Genomic DNA, 19,494 nt, shown 5'->3' with positions numbered 1-19,494 from the left:
TCAACTTCCCATTCACTCATAATGGTTTTTGACGTTCCGTCTTCACCGTGTGACTTGCCACGCGGCAAGGAACACGTCACCTCTTCAAACCCACCCCAAAAGACGTTTGGGGCCCACTCAATTTTGGGTTCAAAGTTGGCCCAAAATATGCCTATATAAACCAATTTTTCCAACAAGCCCTTGGTTGAACCATCAATGTTCAATTCGCAATGATGGGGAGGGCGCCAAGAGATAAGGTGGGAGGCTTTTGTTTGAGTAGTTTCGAATGGGTTGGAGGTATGTTGCCATTCAAGAGTTAAAGGAGTGACAAGAGAATAGTTGAAAGGGATGGGGTTGTTAAGAGAGAATCAATGAGAATTTCTATTTTTCCAAAGAGACCAACAAGTGATTGGGAAAATAGCTGGCCAAGCAACATTGGTAGGATGGAATTCTACAGATTGACAATTTGTGTGGATCCAATCTGTGAGAGCAAGATTGAAAAAGTCCTTGAGAGATGAGGGGATCCCAATGAAATTCCAGTGATCTTGTGAGATTGAGCAATCTTTAAGAATATGGCAAGTGGTTTTAGGTGCAAGTGAACAAAGAGGGTAAGTATTATTAGGAGTGATGTTTCAACAAAAGAGAAGGGGTATGGTGATGATAAGAGTATAAAAATGGCCCGTGGCCTGTGGGTGACCCGAAACTCACCCGTGGCTCGAGGTGGGCCCTGTCGTTTAGGCTCGTTTGTGTCCGATCCTGAGCCCAGCCCGAGACCCTGGGCCTGTCCCGCTTGGCGGCCCATTGACCCGCTTAAGGCCCAACTTGAGTCCTAGCTCGCCCGAAGCCCAGTGTATTTTTTAGTAGAAAATAATAAAATTTTGGTAAAAAAAATAAAAACAAAAATTGTTTAGGCCCGACCCAGCAGCCTGCCCAAGGCCCGAATACCCCTAAATCCGGACCCTTGGGTCTAGGCCTAATTTTTTTACTGCGGGCAGGCTCGGCTCAAATTTTGGAGGGAGCTCGTGAGACCCGACATGGGCCGGGTCGGGTCGGACCAAATTTACACCCTTAGGTGATAATACGTTGATAAAGACACAACCAAAGAAAGTCGGTGATTCTAGGACTAGCATGGATGTGCCAGGTCCAAGCCCAATTAGACCCGGGAGGGGGGGTACGGACTTGGTAAAAATTTTTGTAAGGAGATAGGTAAATTTGAATTGAAAATCATTATTTGTAGAAAATTCCAAACTTCTTGATCGTCACTAGAAGAAAACAAAGGAAGAGTGATGCTTTTGATCTTGTTACCAATGAAGGGAGGGATTTTGGAGTGGTCCCACAAATTATTGCACCAACGGTCATTAATTTTCAAAGAATCTTCATCCCTCGGGAGAGGGCCAGAAATAACATTCTTAAGTATACCAATACCTTACCAGTTAGGAAAATGAGTGGGAGTACTAATTAGTGCTCCCACTAATGATGTGGCAATAGGTTCCACCATGAATGATTTGATATTTTGGTCTTGGTGTTGTATTTTTTTTCTTTTTTTATTGAGTGTCATGTCATTAGTGGTCTTTTTAGAGCTCCAAAATTAGTAGTCTCCATCATTGTTGTACCAGTTATGGGGGCAATGCTAGAGACCTCTAATTTAGAGGCTCTAAACACACCTCTAATGAGGTGGAAAAGGCAAAAAAAAAAAATAAAAATAAATAAATAAATCAAGACACAGCACTGATGTGGCAGTGGGTGGGACCCACTGCCACATCACTAGTGGTACCTCTAATTAGAGGTCCTAAGCATTTTTCCCAGTTATGGAGCCCAAACTTGTACCTTCCATCAAGATTTTTACAAATTGAAATATACACATTATAGAAATCGGAAATGCATGAGACCCCCAGTGGGGGTGGTCATGCCTGATTTGTAAAAAAAAACCAGTTTTTCCTTTTTTTTTTTTTTTGTTTTTGTTTTCATCCATTGCTAGCCCCCCGCGCGAAAGTGGGGGTGCTAGGGGTGCTTTTCTGCTGGAGGTCTCCAGCAGGACTCTATAGAAATAATTATGTACTCCGAAAAGAGTTTTTTATTTTAATTATTTATGAACGAACCCCCAAAAGAGTTCGATTCATCTTTTTTAGTTTCAATTTTTGAACTCAAATTTTTTAAAAATTGTGTTTTTTATTTTTGTACTTTTTATTTTAAATTTCTAGTGAATTTTTTAATATTTTAAGTACTTTTTTTTTTTTACATTTTAAATGTACTTAACCGATATGAACCTAAAAGGAAAAATATTTGTAAAAAAATATTTAAAACAATCAATAAATACACGAGAACATAAATTATTGGTAATTAATTTTTCTTAAAAACAAATCACAAATATTATATTTTTTAAATATATTTATATTAGGTGTATCTAAAAATTAAAAAAAAAATACTTAAAATATTAAAAAAATTAGAAAAAAAAGGTAAAAAATAAAAAAAAAATTAATTTTTAGAAAAGAGATTCAAACCAAACAAGCTTATTCAATTTTTTTTTTGTCATATTTTTGACAACTTTAATTCGAGACTATCATATTCTCCAGGTGAGCATGATTCAGGGGGCAATGTTAGTGATGTTAAATGAATTATACAATTATTGTGTAAAATATTTGATAATTCATTTAAAATCTTTGATATTTTTATGATTTGCATGAACACTTAGAGAGTAAAGTTGTAACCAGTTGGATTATATCATAGAGTCATTGCATTTCATTAGCTCCTTCAGAGAAATAATATTACATATGTCACAATTTTACAAATCATAATGCAACAATTCTTGATTTGATTATGATAATTTACTCATAACTTGCTTATCAAAAAAAATCTACTCATAACTTTAAAGTTCATCAACATTACACTTTGGGTGACAATTTTTCCCGTCTTACATCTCCTGTATTATTTTTGTGCAGATTTTTCTTACCCTGATGAAGAAGTGGGGAGACGGGTTTTGCTACCTCACTTCCTCCTACCCAATCCCCAACCCTATTATATTTATTAAACACAAAAATATATATATATATATATATATAATATACACTAATGTAATTAATTTTTTTTCATTATAATAAGATAAAAAACTAAAATATTACACTTAGCATTCATTTTTAGTCATTTACTTCTCATCTTACATCTTTTAATTTTCATTAGTTATAAATTATTATTCGTAATATATCATATTATTTAAAAATATATTAATATTCTCATTTTTTTAAGTTATATAATTAACCTACTCCCACTCTTCCCTTGCCAACCCCCCATTTGTCTCACCACCAATGTGATTTGGGACAGGGCGGGCCGCACTTAGATTGTGATTGGATCTCAAACTTGAGTAGTGATTTGAGTAGGTAAAGAAAATATGAAGAAAAATACAAATGAAACATAGGCCCTGACTTGTCCCACCCCCAAATTGATTTGAGACAGGGTAGATTGTGGTTGGATCTCAAATTTAAGTAGTGATTTGAGTAGGTAAAGAAAATTTGGAGAAAAATACAAATGAAATATAAGCTAATTTTGTTTCACATTTCTCTTTCCTTTTCTTTCCCGTATGCAAATATCTATCTAAATTCATTATCTAAACACAATCATAGATAGCATGAATGGTGAAACTTTTGAATGAAAATTGATAAGCAGAATATTTGTGCACCCAAACAGAATCATGAGATTGATAGAAAAATTATTAGAGAGTTTTCAATTGCAATGTCAGCTAATGCAGGATTTGGGTTCAAAACAGTGTATATCCTCCATACCACCACAACCAGAGGGATTTTAAATTCTATGTTGACACATGCTAAATGGTATTCAGTGTCTCTAAATTACAAAACAATCCTCAATGTTCTATAATTTTACAAAAGTCCTTATCCTTGCTATCCAATTGATAATTTTGTTGGCTACATGCTTGCTTTGTTAAAGTATCCGACTCAAAATTAAGGGACAATGTGTAGAGTGATCTCTCAAGTGTATTAACTAAGGGGTTGTTTGGGATGATCTATGTAAGTACACTTTTTGACTTTTTGGCTAAAAAAATACAGAGAAAAAATATGTATGTTTAGGATAACTTTTTACGAAAAAATGTATAATAAAATATTGTATCAAATATCAAAATTACTCTTATACCCTTCCTGACACACTATGTGCATTCAATGCATTTCAAAATTTTGTTGACTTTGGAAATTCTTGGCTTACAATTAGCCATGTCGGTGCATTTGGTAAAATGTGTAAAGATAGGTACATTGACATGTACTTTTGGCTGTTGAATTCAAAAGGTCAAATTCATAATTTTGTCCTCTGTCTATTCAATATTTTTTTCCCGCCCAAACATGGGAATAGTATTAACTTTTTTACTTTTTTAGTGACTTTTTTAGGAGATGCCAAACATCCACTAAATTTGGTTAACTTAGAAAGATAATGTGGGACAAGTCTAAAACTCTCCAGCATATGCAATCTAAATAGCATGGTAATGTGACATAGAGATAATAGGCAATAGATTAGACATCAAGTGGAGACTTGATCAACTAAAGACCACCAAAAACCTAATTTTGGTACCATGTTAAAGCATGAAATTCAAAATCAATTAGTAATCAATCGAGTGGTCTTTCAAATATATTAATAAGAGTAATATTATACAAACAAAAATTTATATATAATGATGTGTCTTATTGTGGACCTTTCATGTCAAAATAAAACATCATTAAAGATAAATTTATTTATAATAATGACATTGTCACATTACTCTTGTTGAGTTTTTTAGATAAATTTTATATAAAAATAAAAATTTAATATTGATAAAGTTTGGATAATTTAGAGAGATAATGTAAAGACAAGTCTAGCATGTTTTGTGTTCCATTATTGAGTGTGATGTCTAAATTCGAATCTCAATATTGTATGATGTAAATTTTTTTTTTTTTTTTCATGAATTGAGAAATAAATAAATATATGGAAACAAAGTTGGCCAATGACATTTTCATTGATTTGGCAAAATAATAATAATAATAATAATAATAATATAAAAAAAAAACACAAGACAACACTTTTTGGTTGAAACCCCTCAAAACAAGTTTGCCATAAGTTCAACAAATACAGAGCATCACAGACAAGAAAAATGTTTAAAAAAGAAAACACTGACAAGTTGTGCATGGCTAAACTGAATATTATTATAAGAGGAAGACAGTTGTCTTTGTTCTCTGACAAAAGTTCTATCTTCCAGGAAAAAAAATTGGATAGATTGTGCAATGCACATGTAATCTCATTATAAAATTACGTAAATTTTTATAAATTTATATAAATAGTTTTAATAAAATTTATAAATTAAATATAATTTTTATAAATAAACTTATACGAATTTATTTTTAACTAATGTATTTTTATGAAATCATTTATATAAATTCATAAAAACTTATGTAATTTTGTGATAAAGTTACAAACAGTGTGTATTTTATAAATTTGATATAAATATATTAAGTTATTTAAAAATTTTAATTTATATAATATTTAATTATCTTTTTGTTTGTTGAATCGAAGGCCTCTGTTTTATCTTCAATATGGCCTGCGAAACTTCTCCAATCGAAGGCCACCTTCTGGGTGTTTTGTGCAAGCATTTGTGGGCAATGCTAGCTAGGCCTCTCACTTCTACAATGTTATACTCTCCCACAAGTCGCTCGTCAAGAATTTCATCCACACCATCCGGGCTCATAGCCGCCTTAGAAACAACAATAACAATAATAAAACTTTTCAATAGAAAAGTCAAAGTTCACTGTAAGGATTGACTCTGCTATGAAGAGCGAAAAAGACTTACAAGATTGACATATTCCATTAAGTTTTGATGAGGGTGGATGGCTGTGATGAGTTCAAAAAGGATAATGCCAAAACTGTATATGTCACTCTTCATCGTGGACTGAAATTTCTCTGGACCAAATTTCTCTGGGCCAGAATTTCTCTGGACTGAAATTTCTCTGGACCAAATTTCTCTGGACTGAAATTTCTCTGGACCAAATTTCTCTGGGCCAGAATTTCTCTGGACCAATTTTCTTTGGACTGAAATTTCTCTGGACTGAAATTTCTCTGGACCAAATTTCTCTGGGCCAGAATTTCTCTGGACCAATTTTCTCTGGACTGAAATTTCTCTGGATCAAGGTTAAGGGACCTTAGACATTATGAAAATATTGTTGATGGACCTTAGACATTATGAAAATATTGGGTGTCCTTTATGCTATAAAATCATAATACCAGGGACCTGAAAAAAAATACCCCAAAAAAATATATTATTATATTTTTTATACTTCAATACATATTTAGGGGTGACTCAAAACTTTTAATGGGGCCCAAGGCTTTTTTCTATATTTAAAAATATTTATTAAGTTTTACAATCTTTACTATTGGGGTATTTTAGTAAAGGATTTTTTTTTTTTTTTTTTTTTTTTAAACTCAACCTTTGTAAGAGGTTTTTATTTTATTTTTTATCTTTAGACAATTAAAATTTTTTTTTTCTTTTTATATAACTTTTAGCATAAGAGTCTTGAGACATTTAAACAAAGAGTCATGCCAATGATAGTCTTAAAGGTTGTTAATAATAAGTATAAAATGTCAGAAAACTTATAATCTCAGTATGCTTTTTATATATATATTTTAAAATTCTTTTATATATTTCAATACACTTTAATTTTTATTTATATATATTTTTTCCATGCTAACGACAGTTTTAAGGACTATTTTTAAACATTTTTTTTTTTTTTTTATACAAAGACTTCTATAGGCGTTTGGACAAAATCATGTGTTTTCAATATGGGTAAATTACATTGACACCATTTGAGATTTGATTCAATTGTTATTCATCCTTTGACATTTTAAAAATTACATTCTAACTCATGTGGTTAATAGTCTCATTTCACAACCCCTACTTATATAAAAGGTAACAACTCTTACTAAAAAAATAGATGAAATTACATTTAAAAAAAAGTAAAAGAAAAGGAGAAAAAAAAGGAGAAAGTAGCAAAGCAAAAAAACAGAGATTGCATGAATTCAGTGTCCCTATTCCGTCTAAATAATTATAATGATAAAGGGATTAGTGTAATTTCTTAAATGTCAAGAAATGATTTGTATTAAACCCAAATTTCAAAGGGTGTAAGCGTAATTTACCCAATCAATGTTAACAATTGAGAACTTTTGACAATAAAGGCTTTTCTTTTGTCAATCTCGAGACAACAAGATTTTTTTAATAAACAAGTTTGTGATTATGTTGTTTTAGTAAATTTTTTTGACTATTTATTAAAAAAAATGGGTAAAAAATAAAAAAGATTGATGTGACAAGACTTTTTAATATTTTTGGATAAATTACACTGACACTTCTTGAGGTTTATATTTATTACAGTTTTTCTCTTCACATATGGGAAATTACACTGACCCTTGTTAATTTAATTTTATGTATGATGATCATTAGGTGAGGGGGCACTGTTATGAAACTTTAAACCTCAGGGAGCAATCTATAATGAAACTTTAAACCTCAAGGAACGGGATGTAATTTTCAAAAGGTGAGGGGAAAACTGTAATAAACTTAAACCTCAGGGGGTGTCAATGTAATTTACCTTTAATTTTTTAATTAAAATACTTAAGCCTTGTTTGGTTTGTTTTTGAGAGAGTAATTTTGGAGAAATTTTTTTAAAATTTTATTTGGTTTAGTGATTTTGGAAAAAAAAAAATTTCCAAAATCACTCTCTCTCCTACACATCAATCAATCACTTTGTCTCTCTCCTTTCTCTTGTTCAATCACTTTTTCTCTCACATACATCTACTCAACTATAACAAAATATCAAATCATCCCAAACTCTTATACTCCAAAACTATTTTCAAAATATACAACTAAACAAACAAAAAATTTTCTAAACTCTCTCTCCTAAATTTTTTTTTTAAAAATTTATCTCCTTAAACCAAACCAAACACAAAACAAAAAAAATAATAAAAAAAATAATAATTAGAACATGGAGAAGTCTTCCAAAATTGGGGGCTTGTCACTTTAGGCTAGAGTCGATCCATATTTTACCGTATACATTATTTGCATTAATATTACGGGCACTTAACATTCAGTCTTATTAATTGTATTTATTTATTTATAAATTTTAATTGATAAATTTATCATTATAAAAATAAGAGATAGATAAATTTATCACTATAAATTTATTCATAAAAATAAGAGACTGATAAATTTATTACTTAATAAATTTTTCAATAGGATTTAATGGGTAATAAGACTCAAAAGTAGGACCTGTTGGTAATATTCCATAATATTAATTACTTCAATCACTATAAAAAAATTAAAGCTTTAAAAATCAAAATTTATAAGCGAAATTATTTTTTAAGAACTAAATATTTTTGTTGCGAAAAGTGTCATTATATTTTTAGTAATGAAAATTGGACATTAGTAATGAATTATTATCTTTTTGGAATCAAATTTTTTCTCTAAAAAGATAAATCATTTTGAGACCAAATTAGTTTGTCTTTAAAAGTCTATTTATTTGTGATATTTTTAAATTTTGTTATTAAAAATTTTATTTTTGGCTTTTCGTGACGACCTTTAACGACTATTTTCGTGGCGATAAAAATTGATTTCTAAATATATTTTGTAATAAAATTTTTACTTTTAAAGACTAAAATATTCAATTTCTAAAATTCTTATATGTCGTAATGAGTCTTATTAAAAAAGAAATTAATATAATTATATTAAAATTTTAAAATTTATTGTATTCTTTTTTAACTTTAAAGAGTGACATTATAATTTTGGCAAATAAAATAGATGAGGATTGAGATCCCTCTCCACCCAAAGTGGACCTCCCCAAAGACAACCTCCCCTTGTTAAATTATTACCAATAGATCCAAAAATCCAACACACTACACCTGGAAGTTTGAACTTTGGTCTCAAGATTCAAACTTCAAAAGGTTAATTCTCACCAACCACTCTAAAATATATTTTCCAAGAAACCCCTCTCCTAGCTTTTCTCCTATAAAACTACACAACACCACAATTGCATTCTCTGAAGTAATCAACCATTCCAAACATCACCCAAAATTTCTCATGGCTAGGTTTCTTGTCGTCTTCATTATATTAGCTCAACTCTCCATTTACATGACAAAGACAAATGGGTCTCAAGATTTGGACCTCATGGCACCAATGGCTGTGTTTGGACACGAGGATGTATCAATTCCAAGTCCAGCTCCGTCATCTGGAGGGGATAGCTCAGGAATGGGAAATGGTTCGGGGACTAGGCGCATAACGAGGCATCATTCATCGGATAAGTCTATGGCGGGTGGAGATGTGATCGTCGGAGGATTCGCAACTGCTCTTGTTGCAGCCATTTATTGCTACATCAGAGTCACTAGAAGAAACCAACATGACAAGACTTATTATGATGATGATGATGAGAGACAATAACTGTGTTTCTTATATGTATACTTTCAACTCAAAAAGAAAAAATAAAATGTAGTATGAATATCATGGTTAGATTTAGAAAGACAAATGGTTGTAGTAATTTTTTGGATGAACTTTCATATCTCTCTCTCTCTCTCTCTCTCTCTCTCTCTTTGTTCTGCATATAAAGTTTGCAGTTGAGGATACACAATGCTGTTTGGAAATTTATGATTTTTTTTATTATTTTTATTTAAAGAAAAATTAAATAAATTTTTGTTTGTTTTGTACAAAAATGAAAACACAAAACATATTTTGTACAGATGTTTAAAAACAAGTGCAAGGGTGGCAGAAAGTAGTTGCAGGCAGGAGGTATCTATCGACAATCAGAGATGGTGGCAAGAATTGGCCTGTTGTGGTGGGCGGAATGAACTAGAAATACAACCATTGATTGGACAAACTTAATTTCTAGATGAAACAGAGTATATCCTACAAAAAAAAAAAAAAAAAAAAAGTTAAACCGATAGTTCCTATCAGTAAAAAGGGTAGTTTTCATACCATTTGCAACTTTTTTTTTAATAAAACAATTCATGGACAAAAAGAAATGTGATCTTGCTGCTGTAAAATCAATTTATAACCATTGATGTCACATAGACATAACTCCCAAGTTAGGTTCTTAAAGAGAATAAAAATTATTTTTATTTTCATAGACAAAAATTAAAATAATTCATAGAAAAAAATAAAAATGAATTTTATTTTCTGCTACCAAAAAAAATGTTTTAATTTTTGAGACATAAATTAAGCAAAACACCAAACATTATTATATATATTTTTAAAATAAATATAAAAAAAAAAAACTATAATATTTTTAAAATAACAATGTTATAATAAGTTGTCCCAATAAGTTGCTCCGTCTTTACTTATCAATGATCATGAGACATGTTTGCAAGTTTTTGTAATCATAGAATACACCAGTCGTTTCTAAAATATGTCTTTTGTATCAGATATTTCAAAATTTTAATTTCATCATTTTCATTTCTAAAGTGTCTTTCTTTTTTTATTTTTATTTTTGCACCTAAATGGTCCAATTTCAAGCAACCACTTAAATCATAGACCAAATGGTTAATAAAATACATTTATCTTGGCTAAAGTATACATTTGTGTCACTTTAATACCCAAAATTCAATTTATTAATTTTTCCATACTCTATCCTTTTGCAATTCTTACGACCTATCTCTACCGTGTTTGGGGACCAAATTGAAACAAAACGCTAGAACCAAGCCTGCCATAAGAATCCTCCCAATGAATTTTCCCACCTTGCAAATTATTTTCTTGAACTCTAATACTAAGAATACATAATAGAAATACATAATGAATCATAGTAAATGTATTTAATGACTACAATGTATTTTGAATATGAATCTCAGCATAATTAGATTTAATTCTAATTATCAATTACAATTATGTATTTCTAATATCAATATGTGTTGAACCATTTTAATATCTTTTATTTATTTATTAATATATTTTATTTATGAATCTTCTTTTGTCTTATTCATAAATCCCATCTTGTTTATAAATAAAGATTCATTATTTTGGTGACATTTTGTCTTATTCATGAATGGAGATTAATTAGAATTCATGAACTTGGTGATGAATTAATATTTGGATACACTCTCCCTTTTCTCTAGGTTCATTGTCATTATTAACTTTTTAGTGTATTTTGTAAAGTCCTAATGGCCTATAAATAGCTTCTCTCATCTATTATTTTCTAAACCAACACAAACTATTTTCTATACAAGAGAGATTATCAGCAAAGAATGATGTTTTTTTCTTAGTAGAGCTTTGGATTCACCATCTTGTGCAAAGTTGGTCTGAATCATAAGACAAGTGGTCGGACTATTATATCTTAGAAGGGACAAGTCATAATTTTGTGACTGCTGCATCGGTATTTGTGTTCTTCTTACCGTAATGGGCTTGATCTCCTTAAAAAAAACGAGATATTTATACATCAATTTAATTTATTTGTATCTCATTTTTTTTACATTATTTATTAATAAAATATAATTTTTTTCGATATTTTTATCAACGATATGTTTCTTGAATCACAATACTCGTTTTTAACTTTTGGACCAGCATTGCTGGGTCATAATAAAGGCAATAATGTTAAAAAGAACAACTCATGGATTCACACACCATTGGTCTGCTAAAACATTGAAATAATTAACCTGTGGTCCCACTGCCTCTGTTCATAAAAGTTACTGCAATGTGATTGAAACCAAACACTGTCTAGACCATGTTGTTTGATCTCTTTTCTACTAAGGTATATGACTGTCCCTGTTATTAAAAAGTTTTTAAGACAGTCAAAAGTTGGTGTTCATTGCTCAGCTCACTCTTTATAATCTAATAGCATTTGTAAATTCATCACTATTTTTCTTTCTCTGAATTACTTTTGGAATGACTTTTTCTCTCTCCACAATATTGCTACAACAAATATAAAAAATTCTTGCAGTTTCGAGATATTAAAAAAAGAATTAGTTTGAGAATCCAAAAAATGAGTATCAAATTTGTCATAGAAATGAGTGCATTATGAAATCGATATGTATATAATAAATTTGAATCATTTGTTAAAAATTCTTAGTAAATTATGGACATAAATTTCTATAACATGACGCTTAAAATAATTATATCGTATTGCTGCATTTTAGGTTTTTTTCTTTTGGAATGTAAGATAAATTGATAGAGAGAGAAGGAGAGAATAAATTGTATTGATGAATATTATTATTGATATGATTTACAACATCTCATTTATAGAGAGGAAAGGTGATACACATAGGATACTAATTAACATACACCGAAAGAAGAAAACATAATTATTAAACACTTTACATATTATATTCTAACAGCCCCCCTCAAACTCAAGGATGATAGGAACCAACCAACTTGAGTTTGGAGAGAGTAACAAAACAGGAAAATAAAATAGGATAGGAGACACTGTATGGTCGTGTCAGACCGTTGTAACAGATAATGTCTGGACAATTTACGAGGTCATGCTGGACCGTTGTAGAAGCTGACCGGAATCAATGTCGGGACAGTTTACGGGGTCATGCCGGACCGATGTATAAGATTGTGGTGGTGCACCAAGGAGGCGACTTAGGGAGTGCGCCATGGGGTGGCTTGGGTGGTTCGCATGGTGTGTAACCATGCTCACCATGATATATGTATAACCCCCCTCAAACTCAAATAGGGGTGACGATAGAAACCTATTTGAGGTTGAAACAAAGGGAGTGAAGAAGTGGAGTAAAACAGCTCAACACAGAGTGAAGATGTTAAAAAAAAAATGATAGAGTATGAAAAACGAGTTGGTTGTGAATGGATTTTTTTTTTTTTGTTTTTTTTTGTGGTGGAAAAATAATAATAATAATAAGAAAATAATGGAAAAAGGGATGATGTTGTTTTTTTTTTTTTTTTTTGTAATGGAAAAAGAAAGATAAAATAAAATAAAATAAAGTGAGAATGGGGCTCACGGTTTTGTTCAAACCAACCCATGATGGTGCCAGCCAATAGATTAAGAAAATATGAAAGAATCATTGATTTGGGTGTAGGGTGGCCCATTGAGTTGGGTAAAACCAGCACATGGTTTGTGGGTTTGTTTGTTCAAAAATATTGTTTAGAAAAAAAAAAAAAAAAAAAGAGAGAGGTGGTGGAGGATATGGTGATGAATAAAATAAAGGAGGAAGTCGGTTGACTGGGTAGCCCCTCAAAGACAGAGAGAGAAACCCATGTGCGTTGTAGATTGAGAGACCCATCTAGAGAGTTGCAGAGAGAGTGAGCTGTGTGGGTGGTTCCGAGAGATGCCGAGAGAGAGAATTTTTTTTTTTTTTGGTGGCCGACGGTGGTTCACAACATCGATCTGTGTATTAGTGTGTGAATGGTGATGGCAGCGGTGGTGTGGTCTGTGATGGCAGCGGTGGTGTGGGGTGTGACGGCATCGGTGGTGTGGATCGAAGGAGACAAGGTGGTTTTCCGGCCATAGACACTCCTCCAGAGTGCCCGAGAAGTCGGCGTCGTCGAGCTTCTCTCAGACGTGTAGTTTGTTGAGCCAGGACCTGAAGGAGAAGAAAGGCACATTCGGAGATCTTAGTCTCGGCATGCCAACCGCAACGACAACCATGAATTTGTTCCCCGTCAGATCTTGGTGTTAAGAAAGATGGGCATAGCCCAGGATGGCAAGCAGTGCCAACACATGATCCTGTGGTTCATGATGCTGCGCGTCATGCTGTGAAAACCATCCAGCAGAGGTCCAACTCATTGTTCCCTTATGAACTTCAAGAGATAGTTCATGCAAAAGCTGAGGTCATGGAAGAATCTTCCATTTGAATCAGATGGAGCCAGATCGTTCTTGACTATGAAGTTACCAGTAGATCGGTGGCTTTGGCGAGACAATGGAAGTGGCGGAGATGAGTGAAAAGTGGAGCCGTGGCTGCCGAAGCTGTTGCGGCATCAATGGTAGCCACAGTTGTAACCGCCGATGGTGTGCAAGGTGGCGTGGGTCTTCGGTGACGACGATGGCGCCTAGAGTGGCAGCAATGGGCTGTGATGTGGATTGGTGAGTACATGACTCGACTCACGGCATACATCATTTCACGAACCGAGTTTGATTGTAGCTATGAGAAGGGGCAGCAAATATTCCATTTGCTCACAGTTTTGCAAAACCTTTGTGCTCAATCTAGCCGGCACTTGTGGTTTCCCGGAAGCCGGTTTTTTTCCAAGTAAATACAACAGAGAAATAAAATCACTGAAGATGGAGGTAGAGAGATTGCTAATGGAGATTATCCAGAGCCGAAGAGACTGTGTAGAGATCGGACGAAGCAGCTCATACGGGAACGATTTGCTCGGAATGCTTCTAAATGAGATGTAAAAAAAAGAAAGGAAATTTGGGTTTGTCCGGCGGGCGGTCAAGGCGAGATTGCCGCCCGCCGGTAAAACGAAATTACTAGATTCTTAACCTAGCTCTGATACCATGTAAGATAAATTGATAGAGAGAGAAGGAGAGAATAAATTGTATTGATGAATATTATTATTGATATGATTTACAACACTCTCATTTATAGAGAGGAAAGGTGATACACATAGGATACTAATTAACATACACCGAAAGAAGAAAACATAATTATTAAACACTTTACATATTATATTCTAACATGGAAAATGTCTCGTAGCTCAAATTTTGTGGTTCAAAAATGGTTCAAATGGCCAAAACGACGTCGTTTTGGCCATTTTTATGTTTTAATTATTAAACACTTTACATATTATATTCTAACATGGAAAATGTCTCGTAACTCAAATTTTGTGGTTCAAAAATGGTTATTAAACACTTTACATATTATATTCTAACATGGAAAATGTCTCGTAGCTCAAATTTTGTGGTTCAAAAATGGTTCAAATGGCCAAAACGTTGTTTTGTACTCAAAACGACGTCGTTTTGGCCATTTGAACCACTTTTGAGTCATAAAATTTGAGCTACGTAGCATTGTCGTTTTCTTTTTCTTTTGATTGTTTTTAATTTGATTTATAAATTATAAAATGTGAGTTTAAAATATCCCAAAACTTAGGCCATTTAAATAACGAGAGCTAGATACATTTGGCTAGATACATAAATAAATTTTAAATTGATTAACGAAAATTAGGTATTTTTGGAACTTTAAGCGCATAATTTGGGGATGCGTGTATTTATTAATTCTTTTAGTTTTGTTGAGAATTTGGGGAAAATTTTAAAAGGCTGAACTTGCTTCCAGTCTGTTTTCTGCACTGGAGGATTCAGTCAGATTTATAGGTCAATTTTTAAATTTTTTTTTGATAATTTGAATTGTTTATATTTTAAAATTTATTTAGTATATTATCTTTGTAAAAATCAATTTGATCGGATAACGGATACTATGTATTTGGATTACATTTTTATGAACTGTTAATTTTTTAACCGTCTATTTTTTTTAGGACAAAAGTGATCTGAATATATAGTATCCGTTATCCGATCGACGTGATTTTTTACAAAAATAACATACTCAACAAATCCTAAAATGTGAACGGTTTTGATTTTTGAAAAGAGCCTAAAAATAGGCTCAATGGGCTGAACTAACTCGGATTGTTCCAAATCTAGATCGGAGACAATACAAACCCATTTTAAAAATACCCAACTCCCATTAATGAATTTGAACAACCTAAACGTCAAGGACAATTTAAACACACTTTGTAATTTGGGGATTAAATTGACATAATTAAAGAATTATAACTAAAATATAACAAATCACATACTTTAAAGGTCATTGGTGCAATTAGTCCTATTAAAATTGTGTTACAATTTTTTTTTTCATCACTTTTTTTTTCTCTCTCTCTCTTTCTCTCTCTACAAATTCAATATCCAAACATAATTTTAGGAAATTAATATGAAGTTCCTAAATACTTTTCTTTAGGAATTAATGAAAAAGTAAGCTTAATTTATGAAGCAAAATAATCAGTGTATTTGGTTTGAGTTTTCTAAATTAATTTTTTTGAAAACTGATTTTTTTGGTTTTCGTATTTTTTTGTTTTTAGTGAATATTTTTAAAATTTTAAATATTTTTTTTTACTTTTTTAGATGCACCTTACTTAGATGTATCTAAAAAGTAAAAAATTTGTGAAAAAATATTTTAAAAAATTAATAAATACATAAAAATACAAAAAAATGTACTGATTTCTTATATATATATTTTTATTTTTAGTATTTAGTGAATTTTTAAAACATTTTTTTTTACAATTTTTTTTACTTTTTGAGTGTATTTATGTTAGGTGTATCTAAAAAGTAAAAAAAAATTGCTTAAAATATTAAAAAAATTCAGTAAAAACAAAAACAAACGGAAAATAAGAAAATGAAATTTTCTGAAAGTGTTTTTTGAAAAGTAAAAACAAACAAGGTGAATATTTTTTTTCTCTGATTTTTCAAAAGGAATATATTCATATACAGTTGTTTCATTTTTACATAAATTAGATTTATGTCATACACTTACACTTGTATCTAGTAACAAAAAAATCAAATAAAAAAAATTATTTATGGCATGTTTTAAAATCAATGCTTTGTTTGGCATATACTAAATAAGTCTATCTTTTTTTTTTTATCTTGTTTGGCATATACTAAATAAGTCCATCTTTTCTATACGTCTTTTTATGAAAAATCAAAAAATACACTTATTTAAGACATTTCAAACCACCTTAAATCGAGACATTAAAGATTTATCATCACTTCATTAATTTTTCCAAAATTTTCTCATTAATTCATCCATCTATAATGTCGATCCTATCATCTTCTTAGAACCTCAATGTCCCACTTTTTTCTTTTCAACAAGGAAACAGAGAAAGCAAAAAAACAAAAACAAAAACAAATCATATCAGAAGGAGGGTTTGTCTTCTTCTCTCTGAACTTGTACCATCTCCTTCCTTCCAACTTCTTCCAGCAAATCGCCTGCACTCACACGTCAAATTTAATAGTTAAATGTTAAAACCCATATCCCATGTTTGGTTGGTAAGAAAATGTAGGAGTACAAGAAGAAAATTTTAGATAAACAAATGAGTTCAAGAAAAATCCCATAAATTATTTAAAACCATACACCTTGAAAAAAGTATATAGAGGCACGCAAACTCTCACCTTGGATACCTATATTAAATAAATACACACATAAAAACATGAAACTGCATCGAATCTATTCACAGAATCAGATCCAATTCTCTAAAATGGGTTGGAGTAAGATTCTTTGGATATTTTAGGTACCTACATACATGCACACATAGAAACATGAAATTGTATCGAATTCATTCACAAAATCGAATACAATTTTCTGATATGAGATAGAATGGGTGGATACATAGACCTAAATGCAATAGTGGCTCAAGATATTTTAAGGTCTCATACTAAAAATCAAAATGAGACTTTATGTTATCAAGCCTTTAAAAAAGTAGGACATTTGCCAATAAAAGAATTTTTAATTTTTTAATGGATCTTAGGCAATGGACTAAATAGCCTAATGTATGACCGACTATACTGCCTAACAGACATAAAAACAAAAAATTGAATTGAATTCATCCACAATACAGAGTGAGATTTTATGAATGGTTTCAGTGCACGTAGAAGAGTTGTAAGAACACATTATACAGAGAGAGAGAGAGAACCTTGAGGCCTACAAACAGGAGGGTCTTCAAAGAGGGACAGAGAAAATTGTTTGTGAGCGACACCAATGTCAAACAAAATGAGACCAGAGGAAGGATCATAGACAATAATGTCCTTGACTGGCAACCAAAGAAACAGTTCTTCTTGAGAGAGACCCTCCAGTCCAATGAGCCCACCATAACTGAGGTTAGCCCTAACCACACTGTCAAAGAACACTCTGGTCTCAAACTTAGCCATGCAAGGCTGGTCCATGTGGACTTGGAGGTGACCATCTTGGTCAAGATCGTAGGACTTGACATTCTTTGGGAAGAGCCCAGCAGGCAAGCCTTGGCTTATGAGAAGTTCATGAATGGAGTTGGAATGGGTGAGAGGTAGAAAGAGAGAGAAAGAGATGTATATAAAAGTTGTATATATCACCTGCATTGGGAGGAGGATAGAGAAGGAGGCCATGGTTGGTGGTGCTGCTTGGTGGTGTGGCTTGTGAAATGTTTTAAGGTAGTGATAAAAAAAAGAGGAGGGTTTATGGTGTGAAGGGTGGGGGCCACTGATGAGTAAAAGGTGGGGTAAGGAAAGTTCATTTACTAAAATACCCTTGTTTGGTATTGGAAAAAAAGAGGTTTACTGATGAGAAAAAGACTGGAATAGCCTTGACTACAGTCATGAAATGACCAGAATAACCTCGAGACAGATGAATTGAATGCTTAATTATCAAACCGACCAACTCTCTCTCTCCTTCTTTCTTTCTTTCTTTGTTTTAAGACAAATGTCTTCTATGATTTACCATTACTAAACCAATTCGAAAGAGCAATAAAAATGTTATATATAATTTTATTTTTGTATTAATTTTCTCACGCTCATGTTAATAAATGGAATTATGTACATTTGGATCTTGAGAGAAGTAGTCATTTCATTCATATTATGTGCATTACATGATTTATTGTTACAAGGCCTCTGTCTAATTTTTTTGTTGCTCAAATTACCTTCAAGGCTTTACCACTTGAGCTTATATTTACAATAATAATAAATAAATAAAAGATAATAGTATAAAAAAAGAAATGACGCTTTAAAAGTTATAGAAATTTTATTTTTTTGATAATACTTACTTAATAACATCATTATTTCACAAAATATCTTCTATATATGTAAATAAAGGAGACGCATGGATCAGTCACAAAAATGTCAAGAAAAGAAAATTTTCAATTGGTCAGAAAATTTTCTCTAGTCAAATATCAACACTCACTTCCTTCGTATGTAAAAGGAAATAAACTAAGTATGAAGCAAAAAAGCAAAAAAGCAAAAAAAAAAAAAAAGAAAAAAAGAAAAAAGGTGCTCATTAGAGAAAAATAGGCAAAAAATCAATTTGGTCATTTTTACCATACGAATAAATGGATTAGATAGTTAAAAAAAAAAATTGGCCAAATGATAAGATATAAGTGGATTAGTAAGTTAAATTATAACGATAATGTTAAAATCGCTTCATCAATTCAAATCATGTACATCTAACCTTCACATCGTCGTAAATAACAGTTATATAGATTATTGGGTCAACTAGAATGTGAAATTGAGGCACCATTAAAGTGAAAACATTGAATGGGTAAATGAGTAAATGAGTAGATTCAGAGGGGCACAGGTCATAACTCAAAAGGACAATACGATTGTTTTTGATTTGTGGCATGAGAACAAGAATCATATGTCAGAAGAAGGAGATGAAAGGGAAAAAACACTGCTGTCTTCACAGCACAACACTTGATTGAAACTACGAGGTTTTGTTTGTTTACTTTGAATCTTCTTTCCTTTTCTTTTTTTCTTTTTTAATTATTTTTTTCATGATTAAACTTTTGTTCTTTATATATTAAATGGAAAAAAAAAAAAAAATTGAAAATGCTAGTGTTAT

General features: G+C 31.5%; 1 protein-coding gene across 1 annotated transcript; it reads right to left on the bottom strand.

Moving 5' to 3' along the window:
• Positions 1-16,824: 16,824 nt before the first annotated feature.
• Positions 16,825-18,050, bottom strand: LOC114266241 (uncharacterized). Its single transcript, XM_082889553.1, has 3 exons — positions 17,603-18,050; positions 17,082-17,090; positions 16,825-16,898 (listed from the first exon to the last, which is right to left on the bottom strand). Exons 1-3 carry the CDS (start codon positions 18,048-18,050, stop codon positions 16,825-16,827), a joined length of 531 nt encoding a protein of 176 aa, XP_082745679.1.
• Between the last annotated feature and the right edge of the window lie 1,444 nt (positions 18,051-19,494).

This window comes from Camellia sinensis, chromosome 9 (assembly GCF_055761805.1).
Source record: "Camellia sinensis isolate YWXY chromosome 9, ASM5576180v1, whole genome shotgun sequence".
Taxonomy (NCBI): domain Eukaryota; kingdom Viridiplantae; phylum Streptophyta; class Magnoliopsida; order Ericales; family Theaceae; genus Camellia; species Camellia sinensis.
Note: the sequence above shows the minus strand (reverse complement) of the source record. Positions and strands in the feature narration are given on the sequence as shown.

Bases quoted from the DNA above. Each gene is read 5' to 3' on its own strand.
- LOC114266241 (XM_082889553.1), bottom strand. From the start codon at position 18,050: ATGGCCTCCTTCTCTATCCTCCTCCCAATGCAGGTGATATATACAACT.